At 48.9% G+C, this 23,139-nt stretch overlaps 1 protein-coding gene across 3 annotated transcripts in view; it reads left to right on the forward strand.

The window, feature by feature from the left end:
* Positions 1-23,139, forward strand: part of hivep2a (HIVEP zinc finger 2a) — a 70,206-nt gene that overhangs the window by 36,804 nt on the left and 10,263 nt on the right. For all 3 annotated transcript variants that reach the window (XM_028396530.1, XM_028396529.1, XM_028396531.1), the window contains 8 exons: positions 16,428-16,487; positions 16,573-17,958; positions 18,108-19,993; positions 20,084-20,344; positions 20,432-20,588; positions 20,771-20,858; positions 20,935-22,693; positions 22,787-22,944. In XM_028396530.1, the coding sequence (XP_028252331.1) occupies positions 16,971-17,958; positions 18,108-19,993; positions 20,084-20,344; positions 20,432-20,588; positions 20,771-20,858; positions 20,935-22,693; positions 22,787-22,944 (5,297 nt within the window). In that variant the 5' untranslated portion in view covers positions 16,428-16,487; positions 16,573-16,970. The remainder of the gene's footprint in view (positions 1-16,427; positions 16,488-16,572; positions 17,959-18,107; positions 19,994-20,083; positions 20,345-20,431; positions 20,589-20,770; positions 20,859-20,934; positions 22,694-22,786; positions 22,945-23,139) is intronic.

A 23,139-nucleotide genomic window follows, 5' to 3' on the forward strand; every position in this document is an offset into this window, starting at 1 on the left:
CAGCTTCCTGCCCTATAAATATTTGAGCAGCCCCATTAGGGAGTGAGGTAATCTTAACACACGCGCTCACACACACACTCATGGAGAACGCCATCAAGGCGTAGTATAGTGCCTAATAGTCTTGTCGGAGCGCTAGGCCCCGGAGCTAACAGGCTAATTAAGAGCGAAACAGGTTTAACGAGTTTAGACTGTTCATTAAGGCAGAAACCTGATTAATTAAGAGTCGAGAGGGAGAGTACGTTAACGAGGAACGTGATTAATTAAAACCACAGACGACAGAAAGTGTAACTTTAAATGGGGAAAAAGGTGAGGGATGATTACCAGCAGAAGGCGGGTGGAGACGGAGGAGAGGGGGGAGAAAGAGGTGAGGGAGGCTGAAGATGGATGGACGAGAAAAAAGAACCGAAAGAGCGTAAAAGAAAGAGGGAGGGAGGCGGAGGTGAAGGAACAGAGAGACTCTGACACAGAATGAAAGAGAAAGAAGGAACTGTTCCAACTGTGGCCAGAGCCGAAGCGAGCGAGAGACACCGAGAAGCACAGGGAGAGAGAGAGAGGTGGCGAAAGTCAAAAGGACGACAAGACGTCAAAACAAAGAAAGATTGTGGAGAGAAAAACAAAGGCTTAATTTACACACACACACACAGATTACTGAATGTCCGCTCTTTGTGTTTGCTGGTGCAGAAGTCATGTGATTTGTCCCCTCACTGGATTTCAGAGGTCAGACGATCTGAAACAAAGTTTAAAAATACATCTTTAAGTGTTTAGACTCGTGCTCGTGAAGAGTGAAGGTGTTGTCTCTAAAAAAATCAACCCAGTTAGGGATTAGGAGACCATGACCGACATCACATGTGAGCAGCGGTCACATGACGAACGTTCAGGGATCTGCTGGGTTTGTACAGCGGATGTGAGTGAAACATCTCTGCTTCCACAGAGGTGCAGGACTTTATGTTGACGTAGTGAAGCTGAGCAGAGCCAGCGCGGTGACAGGATGGTCCGATGCCAAAAGTCTGAGCAGCAACCGTCCGTCGCCATCAGCGGGTCTGAGCGCCACACACAGGCCGAGTCCTGATCCCTGTCAGCCGGCGGCCGCACGCCGACAGGGATCAGGACTCTTTGAAAGAAGTGATGAGCAGTAAGCGCTGCGTGTACGCTGTCACATCACGGCTCAGTACCTGCAGGGCTTTTCCCTGAACCGGACTGGACCCACACACACCAGCTGCTCATACGGCTCAGGGTGGGGAGAAGTCTACAGTGAGGGAGGCGGAAACACAAACAGAGCTGCAGAAACGTTCCATGCTGCAGGATTATTTAGAGGTGAGGAAAGGAGGAGGAGAGGAGGTGAGAAGGATAAAGGGGGAGGAGGAGCAGGTGCTGCTGACAGCGCCTTCATCTGTTCCTATGGTTTCCTCACCTTATGTGTGTGTGTGTGTGTGTGTTTGATATGAAAACATGTTGGACGCACAAACTGATGCCGTCTGAATGAACTGTGTTTCCTGGAAGCTGAGAAGCACCTGACCTCTGCGCATGATGTCACAGTGTGTGTGTGTGTGTATGTGTGTGTGTCTTCTTCATGTAATCCCTCGTCCAGTCTTCCTCCTCCTCCTCATCTTCCTCCTCTCTCCATCTCGTTCACTCTGCCCTCCGCTTCAGTATCGACAGTAAACATCCATCTGGTTTCCACGGAGACGCGGTGTCACGGCCTCCCTGTGTGGGAGATTTTTGTGCAGTACTTGAGTGTCAGAAACACACACGCACAGCTTGATACATTCACTCAAGACTGAAGAAGTCTGAGAGGACAAAGTTCTGGCTGATGATACGGTCAAAAGTATGTGGACTGTGTTCTGTGTCTGTGATGTATGTGCTGTCCACATACTTTCTGGGTTTATTTTTAACGTGTCAGTGAATGCAGTGCAAGCAGAAAAGGGAAGAGAGATGCAAATCAGCAGCAAGGAGCAGCAGAGAAGGCAAGAGTTTTTCATGTGCAGGTGTACAACACACACACACACACACACACACACCCCGATGTGTCCTCTTGTATATTTTTGGGATAAAACTGCAATAATAAGATTTCAGAGGGTTTTCGGGCATTAATCAAGTGAAATTAGCTGCATGTTGTTTGTCTAGTTTTGCTCACCGAGCCATCTGTGCTGCCGAGGGTTCAGGTTTTTAATGCTGTAAGATGTTAGTCATTCTGGTGAACACACACACACACACACAGTCACACACACTCAGACCACACACCTCCTACCTACCTGCTGCTCTGCGGATGTGAGGGGACAGAGATTAGCTCGGTGCGTGGGTGGACAGTCAGCGCTGCTGTGTGTGTGTGTTTGAGTAACGGGTGTTGGGGACAGTAGTCATTCAACCACCCACCCCCATTGTGTCAAGAATAAACTGCACACACACACACACACACACACACCTATAGCACACATACATTGACTGCTTATAAATAAGGAGGCGGGGCAGGAGAGGATGCTGCTCGCAGCCTCACACAGATCCGCCCGGTTTGCAGCTAAGCAGGCGTCATTTGGTCCTTCTGGAGTCACATTCTTCTGTAAACATCCAGTTACTGGCAAAACAAGGGAATTGGCAGGTTTACCTCGGAGCGGCATGAGCTGCTTTAATCTTGGCATCCCTCAAAAACAATCTACGTCCTGAAAAAATACACACCCAGCCCTGAGCAAAGTGATGATTCTCTCACCTCTGAGGGCGGAGCGGCAGGAGCATTTCTCATGTTGATAGTGCTGCTGCTGCTGCTGCTGCGTAATCGCTTCAAGATTTATTTCATGCCATGATGCCGCTGTGACACACCACTTGAAATGCTGGAAGCTCCACTCAGAAACACCAGCCAGGATTCAGTGCTAAGACACACACACAGAGTCAGTGGCTGTTTTAATGGATTCAAATGGACTGAAGTTCATTATATTCAGGCTCCTGGCCTCACAGGATGATGCTGAATGATTGACGATCAATGACAGGCGATCACCTCATGTGAGCGTCGCTGATGAGTCAGGTTGGCAGCCCGGTGTGCAGGCGTCACATATCTCAGCCCAATCAGAGGAATCTGACTGTGATAGAACACATGGCAGCTGCTGCATTATTGACAACGTGCGTCCTCTTTAAGCCGAGTGGTTACAGTTAAGTTCAGAAGGTATTTTGAGATGTTATATTTTTTTATACTGAGAGCACTGAGAACACTGAATTACAGGTCCAGACCAATCAGGACTCATCAGGAAGTCCTCGTTTTTTTTTTTTTTCTTCGCTTCATATTTTCCCCACAAATCCCACACAAATCCTCCACAGACATGCCAAGTGCTACTAGCTATCTTTCAAAGATCCTCAGCAACCTCAGCTGGCCAGTGTCCTTGTTACCATGGCAACGAGCGCCTTCACATGCAGCCGGCTGCATTTTCACGAGTTTAGTCAGATTAAAAAAAATCTCAGGACCAATCAGCAGCAGCCTGCGAGGAAGTGCTGGAAGTTGTAAAATAGGATGACAACAGGTTGGCCTGCTAACACGTCTGTGCATTGTTGGGTTTCGTCTTATGTGATTTTGTTGACCTGTGTGCTGTGCAGCTTGTGATGGCCGATAGACGCGTCATTGATGTGTCATTGCACAAAAAAACCACAGGAGGGCGAACAGCTGGGTGAACGTCACTCCCTCATCTTATAACCTCAGCCTCTGTCACTGAGGACACAAATTAAAAGCATGAAATGTTTATCGTTACAGAATGCCACACAACAAGACTGAAACGTGGGCAACTGTACTAGATCTGTGTCTCTGCTACATGCGGGAACTTCACTAGCTGTTGATGTTTTATTGCCCTCCAAAACAGGCGACTCCCAGCGCCCAGAGGCAGGAAGTTAGTCACACTGGGATATTCTCTGTCAGCCTCCCTGACATAAATAAGAGTAACAAAGGCCTTAATTGTATCCTGTTTGGTTTGTGCAGCCTGTAAGTGAAAGTGTCGGTAATTACCCGCCCTGCATACGTCTCCTATTGCTGTTGTTGCGAGGCTCAGAGTGCAGATTCTGATGCAACGCGGTGAAAAATGGCCTCCAGGACGTCTCGGTTCCTGAGAGGAAAACTAAGTCAGCATTATAGGTGCAGCTACAACCTGGCTGCAGGCGTCCAGAGGAGAGGAGGGGGGGGGGGGGGAGGGGGAGGAGGGGGGAGGAGGGGGGAGGAGGGGGGCGGGTTGTGATGGGAGAAACATGAATGAAGTAAAAAGAGAAGAAAGACAAGTAAACACAACAGTGAGTGAAGGAAGAGAGGAGGAGAGGAAACAAGGAGAGGAAACATGGACGCAGATGAAAGAAGTGTGTGAGCGTCATGCTCGTATGAACACACAAACACACACACACACACACTCTTCTATACCAGGAATAGTCCTGTAACCTGGATTTGACTCAAACATTTGACAGAGCTGCTGTGGGCTGGAAGCTCCCACTCAGATCAGCCTCCAAGCATCATTCATTCAAAGACTCCTCGAGCTGCATACACACAACAACTACGCACAGTTCAGGATGGACGCACAAAGAGAGGCTCCTACAATGGCCACCAGTGTGCACACAAGTGTACAGTTTGCGTCACAGGCGGCAGCTGGAGGCATCCTGGCTAAATATACATCAGCTGGGGGGGGGGGTGGCTGCAGGTCAGTGTAGTGACGGTTCAAGTGATGAAGACAAATCTGAAACCAAGATCTGAACCAAGAACCAGGCGTGAGGTCGAATCAAAAATGATACACAACACAGACACACAAAAGATCTCATAACGATCCAGACTAATGTGAGCCCAAGAACTGAACCACCAAAACTAGATTTGAACCCTGAACAGAGACCCAAATCTGAAACTGAAACAGAGCTCACACCTTAACGCGAGCAAAGACCTGAAGCACTTTGTGTTCAGATCTTCTTCAAAGTTTAGAAACTGAGATCTAAACCCAGAACCAAACGTGGGCGTTGAACTCCTATAATAACAATAATAAGAATGACAAAGGAAAAGAAACTGCTTGAAAACCCAAACCTAAAACCGGAACCCAGAGTTTACATTTGAGATCAAATTGAGAAGTTAATTATGACCACATGATATTTGAGACCAAATCTGAGACCCTAACCCACACATGGGATTTAAAACCCTACAGTGATGATCCCTGAAACTGAACCACAAAATGGGATATAAACACAAACTGAGACCTGAGCCCAGAACTAAAGAGACACAGAATACAGGCAGAGGCCTCAATGTGAACCAGACACAAAACTGAGATTTGACCCTAATTTCTCTCAACTGAATCCTAAAAATTGGGTCTAAACCCAAAAACTAAATTCCTATAACTGGAGCTCCAGTTCCTCCATTGACCACTTGAGGGCTAGGTGCCTAAGCAGGTGAGCCGGCACCCACCTGTCACTCACATCACCCTAGACTTTAATGTGATTTAAACAGGTGAGAAAAAGCCAGCATCTAGTGGCCATGTGAGGAACTGCAGTTTTGTGTGTGTCATATGTGGAGCGGGTCTATGTTTTCTGTTTCTGACCACACACTCTTTCACTCAAGTTCAACCCGAACCTCTGCCAGCCTGAGAACTCTCTCAGGGGATGGAGGACAACCGGTTCCCATCAGAACATGTTGGAGACATGTGTCCGTGCCGGTCTCTCAGGCGTTCTTGGAGCCGTTTGCTGCTGGATCACAGAACCAAACTATAAAAACCCGCACTTCACACAGAGTCGTAAAAACAGCCCAGCGTCCGTCCACAAAACAAACCTGACTACCCTGTCCTCTGTCCATCGTGCTGTATTCTGCAAACTGTTGTGGAAAATGTAATGAAGCTACACACATGCACACACACACACACACACACACACACATGAGAGGCTAACTCAGTAATAGTTTCAAGGCTGGCCCAGCAGCCCTGTGGAAAATATGACTGCCTTCTTCTTTTCCACTGGCAATTTACACCAACAGGACGCCTGTTTTTCCCTTCCTCACCTCTCCCCCTCCCCCCTCCATCTTTTTTTTCCTCCATCTCTGTTAAATGGAAACATGTTGGTCAAACAGCCACAGCTGTGGAGGAAAAGAACACTGTACGTACAGTGTATGCTCTGTATGTGCGAGCCAGCGGACAGAACATGGAACATGGGATTCTGTTACAGCCTGAACTGGTGCTGTGTCACTTTATGTTTCCCAGTGTGTATGTGTGTGTGTGTGTGTGCAGCAGCTGCAGAGCCGTACACACACTCGTTGTTGTTGTTGTTGTTGTTGTTGTTTTTGTGCAGAACTGGAACAAACTCTTGAACAGAATCCTCCTCAACAGATGGAGCCGGCCTAAGTTGTCATGGGGACTGAAAGTCTTTCAGGCTCTGGATGGCTTCATACAGCTGACAGCTCCAGGAAAGTTCAGCTGAATGTCTTCTTGCTGCTTCTCTGAGCCTGTGTGATGTAGATCTGGAGGGATGGGAGCGCTCTGAACTGAACATTAACAGGAGAACTCACCAGGCGTGGACTCCAGGTGGACTTTATAATAGCAGCAGAGGAACACCTACGTGTCTGTGGTCTGACTCGAGGAGGCGTGAAGTGAAAGTTTGGCTTCTAGTAAACAGAATTTATGATACTGTCAGAAGCATGTGTGATGGTTTGAGTCCGGATAAATGAGAAGACAGAGGAGACACAGAGGAAGGGTCGAATGACCGTTGAAGTTCCTCCACCTTTTTCTTGTCTTCTTTCCAGCTCGTTACATTTGAGCTGTTGGACAGGTTCTCTTTATAATACAACACCAACACCATCAGTTCTTATGGAGCCTGGTTGTATGGAAGGGGGAAGGACAGGTCCGAAGGGGATCTGGATTTTCAAGAGTTCTCCTGAGGAGACTTTGCTTGTTTAGTTTCCCCTCACGTTTTATTATTTGGCTTAAAATGATCATTAACCGCCACCTCTGCTTACTTCTGCCGTGGTGTCAAGTCTTAGGCTACGTTCAGACTGCAGGTCTGCAATTCGGATTTTTCCGATTTTTTTGGTGTTTACAAAAAATATGCGGCTGCTACCACTCTCCTGTGCGAACGGACTGCGGCCCTGAAGTGACCCGCATGCACAGAAGAGGACACGACATCACACAATGTGTGCTTGTGTGGCTTTGTTTACGTTAATGTCCGATCGTAGCCAACATAATTACAACCAAACAATATTAAGAGAATTGTGACGTCTGTCGCAAAAGTTGGATATATGCCGCATAGCAAAAATCGGATACGTGTCTGATTTAGGACCACATATGAAAGTGGCCTGGGTCGGATTTAAAACAATAAGAATTGAGCTGTTCAGACTGTCATGACAACATCAGATACAGGTCACATTCGTGCAAAAAAATCGGATTTGGGTCACTTCAGCCTGCAGTCTGAACGTAGCCCTAGACCTGCGTACTTGCATGACCACAGGTAGTTTCAGTCACGCACGGATGCTCAGACAAGTTTCCTTTCCTTCATAGTACATCTCTGTGATTGCATCACTTTTCAATGGGCTGGGTGGTAGCCGCTGTCTTGCTGCCTTTGAGTAGTCGTGCGAATCCACCTGAGGAGGGAGGTGTGGTTGTTGGTGAGGATTTGTCATCAGGGAGACTTTGTGATATTTAATGCTTCCAGTCATGATTTATGTTGAACACTGATGGTAAAGGGCTGCTTTTGGTGCTGCAGTGTGACATGACTCCATATATGAGGGCCTTCATTCATGCATGTCAGAGCAGGAAGTGTCAGCGCTCAGCTGTTAGCTGCAGCTTTTTCATTTGAACCAGATGAAGGCAGCAAACATGGGACCATCAGAGACGAGCCGGTGGGTTGGAATCATAACAGCGATCGTTCTGAAGGTGTTTTTCCAGCACTAATATGGCAGCCGTGTCCTCCTGCATGTCATGTGAGGCTGGAACCGCACACATGTTCACAGATGTGCGTCACTTGTGTACATTGGAAGCTGCTGAAACAGAGCGCAGAGTGACCTCACCTCACAAGACTGCTGCACTGCACACACATAATTACACATGTAAGATCACCAAGTTATCATGAGTCACACACACACACACACACATACACACACACACACACACGTAGATGTGCTCTTTATTTGACTGTATTCACTCAAACAGTGACCCTCATCCTGTGTTTACCGTCCATCTCCAGCCTGCAGGCTTCTCTGAGTTCATCCCAGGGTGAGAAATATTTACTCCTTTGTCTCATGTCTTGTTTTTCCAAACGTTCTCCTCCCACCTCACATTCTTTGTCTCTGGTCTTGATGAACCAGCAGCCGTGGAGGATTCAGACCGGTTCCTTTTTTTTTCTGGGATTCCTCCTTGACATCTCTCAGCAGCTACACAGTTTATTTTAATCATTTTTTGGATCAGAATGAGAGAAATATGATATTTCTGCACAAGTATAAGAATATCGCCTACATCACCTATGGAAGCCCAGAGGGGACTGAGCAGTATTTGCATGTGTGCACGAACAGAAGCCAACGAGTGAAACATGAGTGTGTGAGGATGTAAAACACGGCTGTGATCTGTCTGCTCGCTGCGCGTTTATCTGATGTCTGACTGCAGGACATGCTAATGCTAACGTCTGCCCACAACATCCCAGGAAGTTTGGGTGCAAAGACGTCCCGCTGTCGTCAGTAAAAATAAATACATAAACAAAAATCAACACGATGAGGCGATGGTTCCTGTGTTCATTTTTGACTGTTTCCGTTGTGTAACAGAAGCTTTTATAACAGCGGCAAAACTCTAACCTTGGCACAAAACTTCCGCCTCCCACACACACACACACACACACACACTCTCATCCTGTCTCAGTAAACCTGCCTGTGCTGCCACCTCCCACACACACACTCTCTCTCTCACACACACACACTCTCTCTCTCTCACACACACACACACTCTCTCTCTCTCACACACACACACACACTTTCTGACAGAAATATCTACTAGTATAATTGACTTCCTACCTGCTGTACATCACTGTCTACAAGCTGTCTGCCCCTGTGTGTGTGTGTGTGTGTGTGTGTGTGTGTGTGTGTGTGTGTGTGTGTGACTCATGATAACTTGGTGTGTGTGTGTGTGTGTACATCCGGGTTCAGATTAGGTTCATTGGATTCATCTCTGTTAGATTTCATTCCAGTCATTTGTAGAGAGCACCTTCACACAGGCGGCCTCTTTAAAATCCACAGCGATCCACGGCGCCGATCGGATGATTGACAGCACTAAATTAAAACCAAACACGGCTGCCTCGGCGCGGACGGCGAGCCACGATGATGGTTTTACACACAGCATCAACTGCTGAGATATTAAAGTAATCCGTTTTAGATGACGGTGATATTTTGGTTTCAGAAATAAAATCTATTTCTATTTCTGTGTCTGGGGCCAATCACAACACCCGCTCAGAGACTCGCTGTAACACCAGAGGCAGCCACCGACCCTGGACTTCAACAACCCTGTGTTTTCCTATGCTGTGCCAGTGAGGACCAGAGAGCGGTGATTTCACTTTGAGCTGAAATGCTAATAGCTGAAGTCTACAGCTGTGAGGACGGAAGTGTTGCATCCTGAACAATGAGCTCATTTTAACGAGAACACATTGGAAGAGTCAGTGGAGGTGAGGTACGAGGAGATAAGTTAAGGCTGAGGGATAGCAGAGCTGTGCACAGAGTGAAGGATTATGGGAATGCAGAGACACAGATCCTGTTGCTTCTATAGACAAAACCTGCCACGATGTCAAGTTTCTGCTCATTTTGAGTCTGCGTGAGAGGCCGTGTTGGTGGTGTCACCTAAACTCCTGGTTAATCCAGATACGGACTCAGAGGTGGAGCATGAGTGGAGCTGAGGTTGGAATGATATGCTGCCTGCTGCCTGCTAGTTTTCAATGATCCTCAGCTGCTTGTTGTGTTTTAACTTCTGTGAATCAACCGTCTGATTGGTCTGACCAACAGATGGCTCGACCAATCAGCTGCCAGGGATTCTTTTGAAGGTACTTTAAATAGGAAATATCTAATCCTGGCTTGACATGAACAGGTGTCCATTGTAAGCAGGAGCCTGGAATATGTTATAAAAAAAATGAATGCATCACCATGATTGTTTCCTAGGAGACAACTCAGGACTCGCTGCTAAGACAGCAGTTTGTACTAAGTGAGAGATCTTTCAAGTAATTGTTCAGTCCTACTTGTGTTCTGTCTCTAAAACCATTGATTGAGTTGGACCGGCTTTAACAGAGATCATTCCTCAGACTTCTGAGTCCTTCAGAATCGAACAGCTTGTGTTCAGAGCTGCCGGCTCGCAGGGACACTCAGCTCTCGCTCTCTCTTTCTTTCTATCTTTTGTAGAAGCGGCAGTGAGGATGGTTTTTGCTCCCACAAGTGCAGAAAATAGACCAGAATTCAATGCAGTAAAAGACTGCACGGGTTACCAGAAAATCTCAGTGTGTTTGGACCACCTACACGTATAACCCAGAGGTGACAGCAACCAGCTGTCAAAAGGCTCTGTGGGAACTGTAGGAAGAGGCAGACAGAAATAGAAGAAGACATATTGAGGAGAAGAGGGGATGGAGCGGGGATGGAGAGGGGATGGAGCAGGGATGGAGCAGGGATGGAGAGGGGATGGAGCGGGGATGGAGAGGGGATGGAGCAGGGATGGAGCAGGGATGGAGAGGGGATGGAGCAGGGATGGAGAGGGGATGGAGCGGGGATGGAGCGGGGATGGAGAGGGGATGGAGACGGGATGGAGAGGGGATGGAGCAGGGATGGGGATGAGCACTGAGCACTTAAAAACCTGTTCCTTCAGTCAGCTGGTAAATCTGCCCTCACGGTTAGAACGCCGCTCCCGTCTCACGCTGGGAGCTTCCTGGTTTAACCGCCACCTCCTGCTGTCTGCTGCTCTCAGTGGCTTCATTCACACATGACTTTTTAATTGTTGAGTTGTGTAAAAACTTTAACCTGGCCTGATGTAAGAAAGCAGGTATTGTAACATAACTGCTGAGCAAGTGTATTGTTATTTATAATGGGAGGGAGGGAGGGAGGGGGGCGGGGGTCTGGCCCAAAGTTTTACTGTCTGGCTTTGAACCGTCTTAAATGTTTTAAATATAAGAACCTGCTCACTGTTCACTGACATGAGGAGTTTGGAGGTCAAAAGACGTCTGCTGAGTTTTTAGAGGTGGTGAATGAATTAGGCTGACCCGTACCTCACACATGATGCATTCAGGAACAATAGGAAAAGCCATAACCATCAGTATGTGTTTGCATTGCCGTCCTGTGTCATGGACGGTATTGAGCTGGTTTTTCCTGCCGTCCATCTGACATGACGACGCTCCTGGGATCCTGTCGCTGTGATGGGATCGACACCGCTTTCAAGTCAGCCAGAGAAATGACGATTAAATGCACGTATGACTTCAATCTGCAGGGTGAACGTGAGTTAAAGTGGCACTGGCGGATACTTCAGTGACGGGAACATGAACACACCGTCAGACTGAATAATGGAGTGAAAACAAAATGGTGATTACCAGCCTCACTGTAGCGCACTGTAATGAACTAACAGGCTTAATTCCACACATGGAGGGATGGATCAATTCCCAACACACACACACACACAGAGAGAGAGAGGGAGAGAGAGAGAGTCCAGGTTATTGTTCCAGTAACTCCTGTGTCCCTCCAGGTAAAACAAAGGTAGGCTTTTTAATAGAGGTGTGTGTGTGTGTGTGGTTTCGGTCCAGTTGGGGCCAAACAGAGCGAAGCCAAAAAACAAACAGACTGCCAGCTGCCCTCGGTCGGCCCTGCTCTCTCTCTCTCTCTCTCTCTCTCTCTGGCTGTATAAAGTGGTTAATCACTGAATGGAAACCATTAGTAACACGTTTAAATAATTTACTGAGCGTCTGACCACCCAAAGTACCCGAACACTTCGCCTACCGCTCCGAAATACGAACCCGGCCTTTGTGTGTGTGTCTGATCCATGCATGCATCTGACATACATATACAGTGTGTGTGTGTGTGTGTGTGTGTGTGTGTGTGTGTGTGAGCAGAGCGGTGGCACCTGACACCAGCGGGCATGACTCTCTTCCTCACCGGCTCCGTTCCATTTGACATCACCTCAGTCCTTCTCAGTGTGTCCCAGTTTCCCTCTCTGCCATGTGTACTCTGCTCACTTTGTTGTCTCCTTGTTTCCTCTGCTGCATCCCTAACCACTCACATGAGTCCTTTCCTTACTCTGTTGTATCCTTCTTCCCTCCTTGCTGTCCGTTGCATCCTTGTTTCCATTCTCTCCTTCTTAGTTCTCTTGTGTCCTGGTTCTCTTCAGCACCATGTGTGACATGGTTGTCCCAAAGCACAGCCATGTATCAGTATATTAATACTTTCAGGAATTCCAAAGGATATAATGACCAAACATCAGTGTCCAACATGTATATGTGGGTTAGGAGTGGCCAGGTTCCATGGTGGCCCTGCATGGGTTTGCCTATATGAGCTCTGTTTCCATTAGGTCCCACTCACAGCTCATATGGGCAAACCCATGCGGGGCCACCATGGAACCTGCGGACAGACCCACTGGGTTGGAGGCAGATATGTTAATCTTACCATGTTGACACAAAGGAAGCTTTAGGAGAGTGGAGAGGGCAAAAACATCCTAAACCCTGCAGGTATGAACACTGTGTGGGCATTAACCATGCAGCTAGACTGTGTGTGTGTGTGTGTGGGAGGCAGTTCGATCCGGACGGCCATCTTTTTCTCTTCAGTGGAATGACAGGAATAATGTTGCCAAAACGACAAGATAATAGATCAACATTTCTGCAAATCCTCTTTCATCCTTGTGTCATTATCAGTGTGTGTGTGTGTGTGTGTGTGTGTGTGTGTGTGTGTCACACAGTCACACACTCACCAATAATCCCTCCGCTACAGTGTCTTGTTCCGATATGCAGTAGATAAGCCTCTCATTTTCTTTCAATGAAACACCCAGACAAGGGCATAGCTGGCTTCTACTGTGTGTGTGTGTGTCTGTGTGTGTGTGTGTGTGTCTGTGTGTATGGTGGCTAGTTATTCTTAAATTGGCCCGCCGGGGTGCCGCATACCAGCGGGAATGTTTGGAATTCCTGTGTCACAAAAACAAAATGTGTGTGTGTTTTTGTGTTTGTGTGTGTCTGTGTGTGTTTTTCCGTGTGTGTGTGTGTTTCTGTGTTCGTGTGTGTCTGTGTGTGTGTTTCTTTGTGTGTGTCTGTGTGTCTGTGTGTGTGTGTGTCTGTGTGTGTGTCTGTGTGTCTGTGTGTGTGTGTGTTTCTTTGTGTGTGTGTCTGTGTGTGTGTTTCTTTGTGTGTGTGTTTCTGTGTGTGTGTGTCTGTGTTTGTGTGTGTGTGTGCGTGTGTGTGTGTGTGTGTGTGTCTGTGTGTGTGTGTGTGTGTCTGTGTGTGTGTGTGTATCTTTTGCTCTTGCAACACAATATATTTGTAATGATAAAGCCATAAGAAGAGCACAAATAAATAATGAGATATTTGATTTCAACCAGGAAGGATAGAAGATACTGTGCAGGGAGGAGAGGGATTAGAAGGAAAGGCAAGAGTGACAAATGAGGAAGCAAGTGAGCAGAGAGGAGGAGGAGGAGGAGGAGGACACAGGAACAAAGCAGTGAAGGCTGGTGCAGATAGGGGTGGATGCAGGGGCGCATGGAGGAGATATAAGTGGGGTTAAGTTACAACAGAGGGAACACGGACACAAAAGAGGCAACTAATGAAAAGAAAAATGTATCTAAAGACGAGACAGATGAAGGAACAAGGAAGTGGAACAAAGTGGACGAAGACAATGGACCTACGGGAAGAGAGTGTAGGGGACGAGTGAGAGAGAGAGAGAGAGAGAAAGGGCTCGAGGAGAGGAAGGAGGGAACAGGAGCAATCAATAAGTTATTATAATGCTGTCGACTTCCTAAAAGTCCCATCAAATAAATAAATGTGACATCATGAAGGTGAATCCTGGGACATTCAGACGCAGTCAGGCGCTGCCAGCATGGCGGCAGGCGGCGCCTCCTACAGGGACTCACAGCGGGTCTTCAGACACTTGGGGTTAAAGTCCAGTTTTTATGCTCTTAATGATAGTTTTAAGCCAGCATTTGGGTTCTTAATCTTATTCTTAGATTGTAATCTGATGTGTCTCATCGATTTATCAATCATCTGTGAAGCACTTCGTCTGCCTGCATGAATGTGTATGTTTGTTTTCATGGATGTGGGGGTCTAACTGGCAGCGGAGTGTGTTGATGTGATACCGTGTGTCATGCTGTGATTGGATAACACACACACACCTCAGAGAAACATGCAGTGGCTTTAAAACTTAGATCTGTTTCCATGTCTGTGAAAGCTGAGCTGATCTCTGCTGCTTTATGTTGAGTAACGCTGGTTATTTAAAGCATTCTGATAAATCACTGTGTGTGTGTGTGTGTGTGTGTGTGTGTGTCCTACTATTTTTACCTCTGAGTGCGGCCTCTCACTGCGCCTTGTTTTGACCTACCTACAACTTCGGGTGTCTCGTCATGCCCTTTGCCAGCCCCCACAAAAACACAACTGGCACACACACTTCCCACGCTCACTCTCTCACACACACACACAAACAACGCCGGTAGCTATGTCTCTCCTCCGCACAGGAACTGGGGCAGGTGAATGTATGAATAAAGCTTTATGTAAGCCATTCAGTCCGCGCTCCCACTCACTCTGACCATTCAAAAGTTTCATTACCAAACCGACCACCTTACATAAGATTTAAGAATATTCTGCATGCTTGAAGGTCAGACTCACTGCTGGGATATTACGGGTGTGTGTGTGTCAGGAGGGTCAGATGGCCGGTGCAGGTGGTGGTGACCCCAGATGGCAGCAGGAGGTAACGTAGAACTGAACTTTCAGAGAATCAGGAAGCTAAGTTTGGTTGTTTAGGTTGAGCTGCAGTTTTTAGTGTGAAAGAGTTCATCAGTCATCATGTTTCTACAAACAAGGCTCTAGCTGGCTCATTTTGAACATGCACGGTTCAAACACGAACTGCAGTCGACTAAAATCAAAGCCGTATTTTTCAGTGTTTGACTTGTTGTGCCTGAAATGTTCAGACTACCTCGAACTCTCCTTCTGTGGCAACAGGATTCTTACAAGAACGATGAGGGGGAGCTCTGAAGGCAGGCTCCTTTGCCTGTACTTGGATGAACAGAGAGTTAAGGCAGCCAATCACAGTGTGGATGGAGTGTAGACATGACATGGTTTTTGGGCCTCAGTGAAATCCACTGAAAACTGCAGGACAAAGTGAAAGTGAGTGCAGTGTGAGGGCTGCTCTTCAGCACTGAGACCAGGTCCTCTAGATGATGTTCGTTCATGTGTGATCATCACCTGCAGTCCTCAACGAGGAGTCAGGTCTTCAGGATTCATAGCACATTCTTGCACTCTTAACACCATGGAAAACACAGTTTTCGCAGTATGAGATAATGTTCCTGGCAGTTGTTTGTGTGTCTGTGTGTGTGTGTGTGTGTGTGGGGGTGGTGGTGAAGGGTACATTTGAAAAACACAAAGTAGCCCAAACTCAACGTTCCTGCTGCTAAGAATAAAGCATGTTTTTCCTCAAGAGCTATTTATAGACACTGGGCCCCCAGACACACACGTCACTGAGCCCTGCTTACCAGCACAGAGGCCACTGTGTGTGTGTGTGTAGGTGTGAGTGTGTGTGTTGCAACCAGAGGGAGGTTGTTTAAACCCTGAGATGAGGAAATACAAAGCAAAAATGCAACTTCAGCAGCAAGGTTTCTGAGCGCTCTGCGGCTCCGTGCTCCTTCTGCTGCTGTCAGGTGTTGGTGTGGTTAAGAAACGTTAAACAACGGAAACACACACACACAGTGTCTGCTGCAGGGTTACAGCACACTGCCTGCAAGCACTGTACCTACATCTGTGTGCGTCTCGAAGTGTTTCTGGGAGTTGAATCAAACCACCTGAAGAGGAAGGAAAGGTGCTAGCACTGATGGTTGTTCTCCGACTTTGGCCTTTTTGGACGCCTACACACATTATGACACTCCGACGTCACTTCCACAGCTCTATTTATAAGCCTTTGTGTCTTTTTAGGAACGGCGTGGGTTTGCTTTTGATCGGTGACTCACTGAGTGGAAGGAGGAGGGAGGGAGGGGAAGGAGGAGAAACGGGAGGAAAAGGCAGAAAGCACAGATGGATTCCAGAGTGAAGAAACGAACTGAGCAATCTGTGACATTTACATTCGCACATCAGGCGTATACTCTGCAATTTAGTAACTCCTCTTTGTACAATAAAGTACTTTATAATGTGCTGGATTTCACATCCATAATGTCACTGGAGGGACAAAGATGTCATGCTAAAGATCTGTGTTTGATTTGATGATGTCTTTGGACACAAAGCTAATGAGCCTTTCCTCTCTCTCTCTTGTTTTGCTGCAGGTCATCTAGTGAGAAAACTGACTTTTGATGAAAGAGGACCTACAAAGACCTGAAAGAAACGTTAGTGTTCACTTCGACTAATCAATACACGGTTAGCTTAAAATGTGCTTCACCAGTCAAATGTCTTCATCTTCTTCTTCTGCAGATCGCTCAATGATCCTTCTGGCTTTAGAAGAACTGGACACACAACATCGGGACAGCAGCATTTGTGTTTTCACAAACTAGCAAAGGGAGAGAGACATCTCTGATGTTTTCCACTAAAGCTCCACTTTTACTTCCACTTCCTGATTCCTGATTTCCAGCCTGGCTCTACCATCCATCAGTCACGTCTGTTTCAGCAATGGACGGGCACTTCCTGTTCCTGTGAACTTGTTGGCAGCCCTCAAAGGTTCACCTACCATGCCTGGTAGTTTTGGGACCTTGTAACCCTCCAGAACCTACCCTCCCAACTCCCCCCACCCCACCCCTCCCCATCCCCCTCACCCCCACCCCACCCTTCCTCCCTCTCTCCCTCTTCTACATCACAGAAGAGCTTCACCAAACATGGAGGCTCGTGAATCAGCTGCCGCTGGGCAGAAGTGCTTAAATAAGGAACTAGTGAAGGAGAAGGCACTTCTGCAAAGAAAGTGGGCGTCTGAGCCTTCTGCGAACACCAAACGAAGCACTTTTGCTGACCCGGAGTCTAAACACCGTGAGAGTTTGCCGTGTGGTGCTGCCGGTGGATCAGCACCCCAGCAGAAGTACGCAATCACAGGGAATTCTGGAAAGCTGCTATCTGGACCCTCTGCAGTTGGGGCCATAGGAGGCCCGCCACCTCAAGACCCCCAAGGGCACTTTGCGCAGGGGTTTCCAAGGGGATACCCCTATCAACTGGGCCAGCCATATCCTCAGCATCCCCAGACTGAGCGCTTCCTCTCAGGAGCCAAACCACAGCCAGGCCTAGAGCCTCACGCCTGGCCCTTTGCCGGCCAGTTGCCTTCAGATGACCTGTACCCTGGACACCCAGGCCACACTCACCCACATGGGGCCGGGGGAGGGAGGTTTCCTCGCCAGAAATCACCTAGTTTACCCAGCTCTTTTGGACCATATTCTCAGTCAGGCTCTGAGCCTGGAGAAGAGGGCTATGGCAAAAAGGAGCAAAAGCCAAAAAAGCCTGGAAAGTACATCTGTCACTACTGTGGTCGCGCCTGCGCCAAACCCAGCGTCCTGAAGAAGCACATCCGCTCACACACCGGAGAGAGGCCGTACCCTTGTGTTCCCTGTGGATTTTCCTTTAAAACCAAGAGCAACCTTTACAAACATCGCAAGTCCCATGCTCACGCTATCAAAGCTGGACTCGTACCATTTTCAGAGCTAGCTGTGGCCCGCAGTGGGGACATCGACCAGGCGTCTCCAGTGGGTGAGGCCGAAGTCCACTCGGATGGAGAGCAGAGTACAGACACAGACGAGGAAGGCGTGGAGGCCTCCACCATGCTGACAGACAAGGACAGCCCCATCCCGCAGATCTCCTTTGAAGCTGACAAGAACACAGGTTATTTTCCCTCTGCAGGAAACCTTTTAAAATGTTCTCCACCTCTGTCTAGTTTTTCAAACCATCACCATAAAACAAATTGAATTTGTTGTGTTTGTGATTATGTGTTTTCTAATCTGTACCACACTCTGATGTTTCTCACTGTTTAGGTGGTCCGGAACCAGCATATGCAGACTCAGCTGAAGAGCTGCCCATCGGATCTATGAAAGTGCCTATCCTCATCGTCCCCAAGCCTGGGGGAGTCCCGTCCACAGGGATGGAATGTCCCCCCTTTCATGACATAAAGGGGTCACACCCCATGTTGGCATCACAGCCTGGTGTAAGAGCGCATTCACTGGACGACTCCCCCACCATCAAACAGCGCTTGGCCCTGAGGCTGAATGAGAAAAAAGGGCACGACTCTGACCTCGCCATGTCCCAGTCCCTGAACCTCCTCAGTCCTCACAGCAAAGGCAGCACAGACTCTGGCTACTTCTCACGCTCTGAGAGTGCAGAGCAGCAGATCAGCCCTCCGAATACTAATGTCAAGACGTACGAAGAGATTATGTTTGGTCGGACTTGGTACTACCGACCCAACTCCAGGTCGAGACAGTCTATCACGGTGGGCATGGCAGGGGCTGACCCCAGTAGTCTGGCTAGCTTAAAGCAGACAGGTATTCGGGACATAGGTAAGATAGCTGAAGATCACATCTCTTTTAGAGGAGATGTAGGTATATCCGGAGAGCCCAAGCAGTATCCAACCGGACCCTGTCAGAGCAGTACAGGACTTCTGGAGCCTCCATCTGATTCTGGCCCGCTTATTAGGAGTAACTCCATGCCAACTTCATCCCCTCCTAACCTCAGTGTCCCACCTTCGATTCGAGGCAGCCAATCCTTCGACAACATGGTGTCATCAGATGACGTGTTTTACCCGCTAGGCCACCCCAGACTCACGAGACAGAGTGCGTTTGAACATTCAGCCAATGAAGCCCATGTAGGGGAGGCTGAGGGCTATGGACACATGCCCAAAAATTTAGTTTCATCCCTGGGAATGAAGATTGGCGAACGCAGCCCAGGAGTCCCAGACCACGTTGCCTATAGCCCATATGGTACTAAAGTTAGCATGTCAGAGATAGCACCCAGGAAACGGAGGAAAGAGAAGAGTGTGGGCGATGATGAGGACAGTCCTGGGCACTGTGACAGTAGCTGTAGTGGTTCTGTGGAAATGATAGGGGACTATGAGTTTAAACAAGGTAGCTTTGATGGGTCGAGGGGCACTCCAACAGGCAAAGGCTCTCTTCATAGTGCTCACAGCCAGTCTGATAGCTTTGATACCTGTGCTAGCATGTGCTCTGAGGACATTGCAATGTTTCCTGACTCTGAGGGCAGGAAGGCAGCTGGGAATGTCATATCAGTCATTCAGCACACCAACTCCCTAAGCCGCCCAAATTCCTTCGACAAGTCAGAGTCCTTTGAGCAGCCAGGATACCAGCCTTCAGATAAAACTCCATCCACTCAGTACTCGGAACAGTCTGACACAGAGATCTTTGAGGACGCTCTGAGTCCCGAATCTGCCCTGCTGAGGACAGAGAGCATGGAGCAGCAGCTGCAAAGTGACAGTGACCTGGCCTCCCTTTCATCTTCTTCCGCCGCAGCCTCACCTGGACAGCCTTATCACATCCCACACAAACTCGTCCGGCAACCTAACATCCAAGTTCCCGAGATCAGAGTGACGGAGGAACCAGACAAGCCCGAGAAGGACACCGAAGCTCCAATGGCCAAGGAACCAGAGAAGCAGCAGCAGCATGTTGAGGAGTTCCAGCTGCCTCAGAGGAGTGACACACTCTCCCAGATGCCATCAGAAAAGCTCCCACCCAAAAAGAAGAGGCTGCGCCTGGCAGATATGGAGCATTCATCTGGGGAATCCAGCTTTGAGTCGACCTGCACCAGCCTGTCTCGCAGCCCCAGCCAGGAGAGCAACCTGTCTCACTCCTCTTCCCTCTCCATGTCCTTTGACAGAGAGGAGGGTCTCAAATCTGTCTCACCAACCAAACAGGTACACTGTCCAGTAGTGTGAACCACTCCCGATGCATATGTGTAGCGTCTATCTGACCAAAAACACACACATCTTTCTGTCCTGGAACAGGATGACTCATTGGTCTGTGGGGGTGGAGCGAAGCAGTCCGAGTTCCTGACTGTTCCTGGCAGCGGTTACTCCAGCCACCACCAGCAGAGGGAAATGAGGAGGTCTTCATCAGAGCAGGCGCCATGCACGCTGCCCACAGAGCTGCCTGAAATGCGCAGCAAGTCCTTCGACTATGGAAGCCTGTCCTCATCCAGGCAGGGAGAACTGTACTCCAGTGCCTCTGCGATGAAGGAACGCCGGCGCGGATACCTCGTTCGGCAGGTACTGTACCACGCACCGTACTGTTGTACTTTTCTTGCTGCAGCTGCTGTTTTTTTTTTTAAACCATATTTTCCATACATTCGACAGGCGTCGCTGAGTGTTTATCCAGAGGCGGTCGCCCAGGAGCCAGGGGGAACCGAAATGTCAATCAAACAGGAGAGTTTGGAACACGGGGCTTGGATTGGAGGGTCCCCCCACAGCTCCGGCGACGCAGCCAGCAGAACCAAAAGGGTTGGCACTGGTGGTAAGCCAAGACTAAAACTGTCCTGTCATATTTTGTAAACAAAGTTTTAAGATTTTGTTTATTTTTCCATTAATTAACTCAGCTGAGGCTGCAGCAGAAAATGTTCTGGAGCCTGTTTTTGCCAAATCAACTAGTCATTGTTATGAGACTTTCATTCAAAAACACCTCTTTGTTATGCACAGGCATAGGATCTCACCAGCAGCACCACCAGCATGTTCTTCAACAGAGTATCAGTGAGGACAGCCTGCAGGACGAACCTCTTTACAGCAGGTATGAAAATAAAAACCTAATGAAACCTAGCTTTGCTGTAGCCTGCAGAAGACTGAATGTCTCTTTTCCATCCCAGGTCACAGCATCATCGCCTCCAGACCCAGGGCTCCTCATCAGAGGGAGAACATCCAGGTCATGAGGTTGTGAACAAAGATATAATGCAGCAGTACCAGAGCGCCGCCCCCTATATCTCCTTCTCACAGCCAGGTCTGTATTGGAGTCAGGAGGCCGAACAGACGCCCAGACAGCAGCAGACCGTTCAGGCCCAGCAGCAACTCCAAAAACTCCACATCAGATCATCTGGTGGCCTCCCTGGACACCAACCTCATAAGCAACAACCGCTCCACCCCCTGCAGCAAAGCCATGATCCTCAGCCATATGATGGGAAGTCAGAAAGCTCCCAGATTTACCCCACCTCTTACTCATCTCGCACCTCCCCTCTGTCCCAGCAGCCGAACTTAGGCTCCAAGCACTCCAACAGCACCACCCCCTCCATGCTTCTGCAGCAGATCCAGCCTGTCTTCGCCACACAGAACCTGGGCTCCCAGGCTTCTTTGCCTGGTTTGCTGGTTCCTGTGCGGATCCAAACCCACGTGCCATCATTTGGTAGTGCTATGTATACCAGTGTTAGCCAGCTAATAACCTCCCATGGGAGTGGAACACAAGGGTTAGGTTCAGCGAGGGCAGGCGGCGCTGACAACAGCAACATGACTCCTCTAGTTGGAGTCAGCAAGCCACCCGGAGGAGTTTCAGGAGGCATCAGTGGAACAGGTTTCAACCTATCACACTTCCTGGGACAGACCGATGCCTCAGCGCTGCGCTACCCACTCTGGAAGGGTCCGGACTCACTGCCAGAGCCACGCCTGAACACAGGGATCCCGCTGTCTCTGACATCAGGCACTATATCCACCACAGACGCCTCAGGATCTTCCATCGGAGGAGGTAAGCGCATGCTTTCCCCTGCCAGCTCACTGGAGCTGTTCTTTGAGACAAAGCAGCAGAAAAGAGTGAAGGAGGAGAGGATGTACGGGCAGATCGTGAAGGAGATGAGTGCGGTGGAGCTGAGTGGAGCTGAAAGCAGCAGCAAGTGTGAGAAGGTGAAGGGCGGACGCCAGAGGTCCCATCTGAAGGCTGAAGGCTCTTTGGATGATTCTGAAAGGATGTCCTCATCTCCTCCGCTAAGTGACCTCCCAGTGGCCACCAAGATCGCCATTCCGGTCCGTTCCTCTGCCCCCCACCTCCCTGATGTCCCCCGGGCTGAGAGCTTCACTCCTCCTCTCCAGATCGTCATGGACCGATCCCCTGCTTCAGGTGGTCGGGACTCCCCAGAAGAGCTTGATGTGGATGATTCTGCCCCGGAGCGCAACTCCAGCCCGGAGTCTATGCTCTCCTCCAACGATGCAGAAGATACTGACAGCACGAAACAGCCTTCATCCAGTAAAATCCCTGTCAGCATGCTGGTCCAGCTCGCTGCCAATCAAAGCTCAGGATTAGCAGGAGCAGTGGGTCAGACTCTGCTGCTCACAGACGTGGCTGATGTCCAGCAGTTTTTCCAGTTCCCGAGCCTGCGCACCATGAGCAGAGTCAGCTGGTGTTTCCTGAACTACACCAAACCCAACAGCACTCAGGCTGCTTTGCGTGGCTCTGTCTACAGCTCTTGGTGCGTCAGCTCCTACAATCCAAACCCTCTGAACCTCAGCACAAAGGCGTCCCTGGCTCTGCTGAGGTCCAAACAGAGGAGGAACACTGACCAGATGTACACCACAGCAGCCATGTCTCCACCCAGCTCTGGAAAGCTGGTGTCATCGGTGGCCTGGAAGCTGCGGTTTGATCAGGTATAAAGAGAATCACAGGAAGAATTGAAGGCTGCTGTTTGTCCCACTCCTCCCTTCATGTTGCTTTTTTTTCTTCTTTTGCTGCGTCTCCAGCTGAAGCCGGAGCTGATGCCGGTGGATGTCAGTAACTTTGGGAGGAAGATGAAGGGAGTGGTGTCATGGGACCGCTCGAAGGAGGAGCAGGTGGAGAAGGAGGTCTCAGTCAAACAGCCTGTGACCGAACCGACCCGCATCAAGATCTTCGAAGGCGGGTACGTCCAACAAACACACACACACACACACACTGAGATAGCTGCAGTGAAGCTTGTTACACACTCCATGAGAACAGATGGTGGCAAGAACAAAAACAAAGTTTGTTTCATACTTCAGGAGAAACGTGAACACACACACACACACACAGGTTTTAAAGACGTTTCGCTGCAGCAGCAGCAGTTTCCCTGGATCCT

The sequence above is a fragment of the Parambassis ranga genome, chromosome 24 (genome assembly GCF_900634625.1).
Source record: "Parambassis ranga chromosome 24, fParRan2.1, whole genome shotgun sequence".
In the NCBI taxonomy this organism is placed as follows: domain Eukaryota; kingdom Metazoa; phylum Chordata; class Actinopteri; family Ambassidae; genus Parambassis; species Parambassis ranga.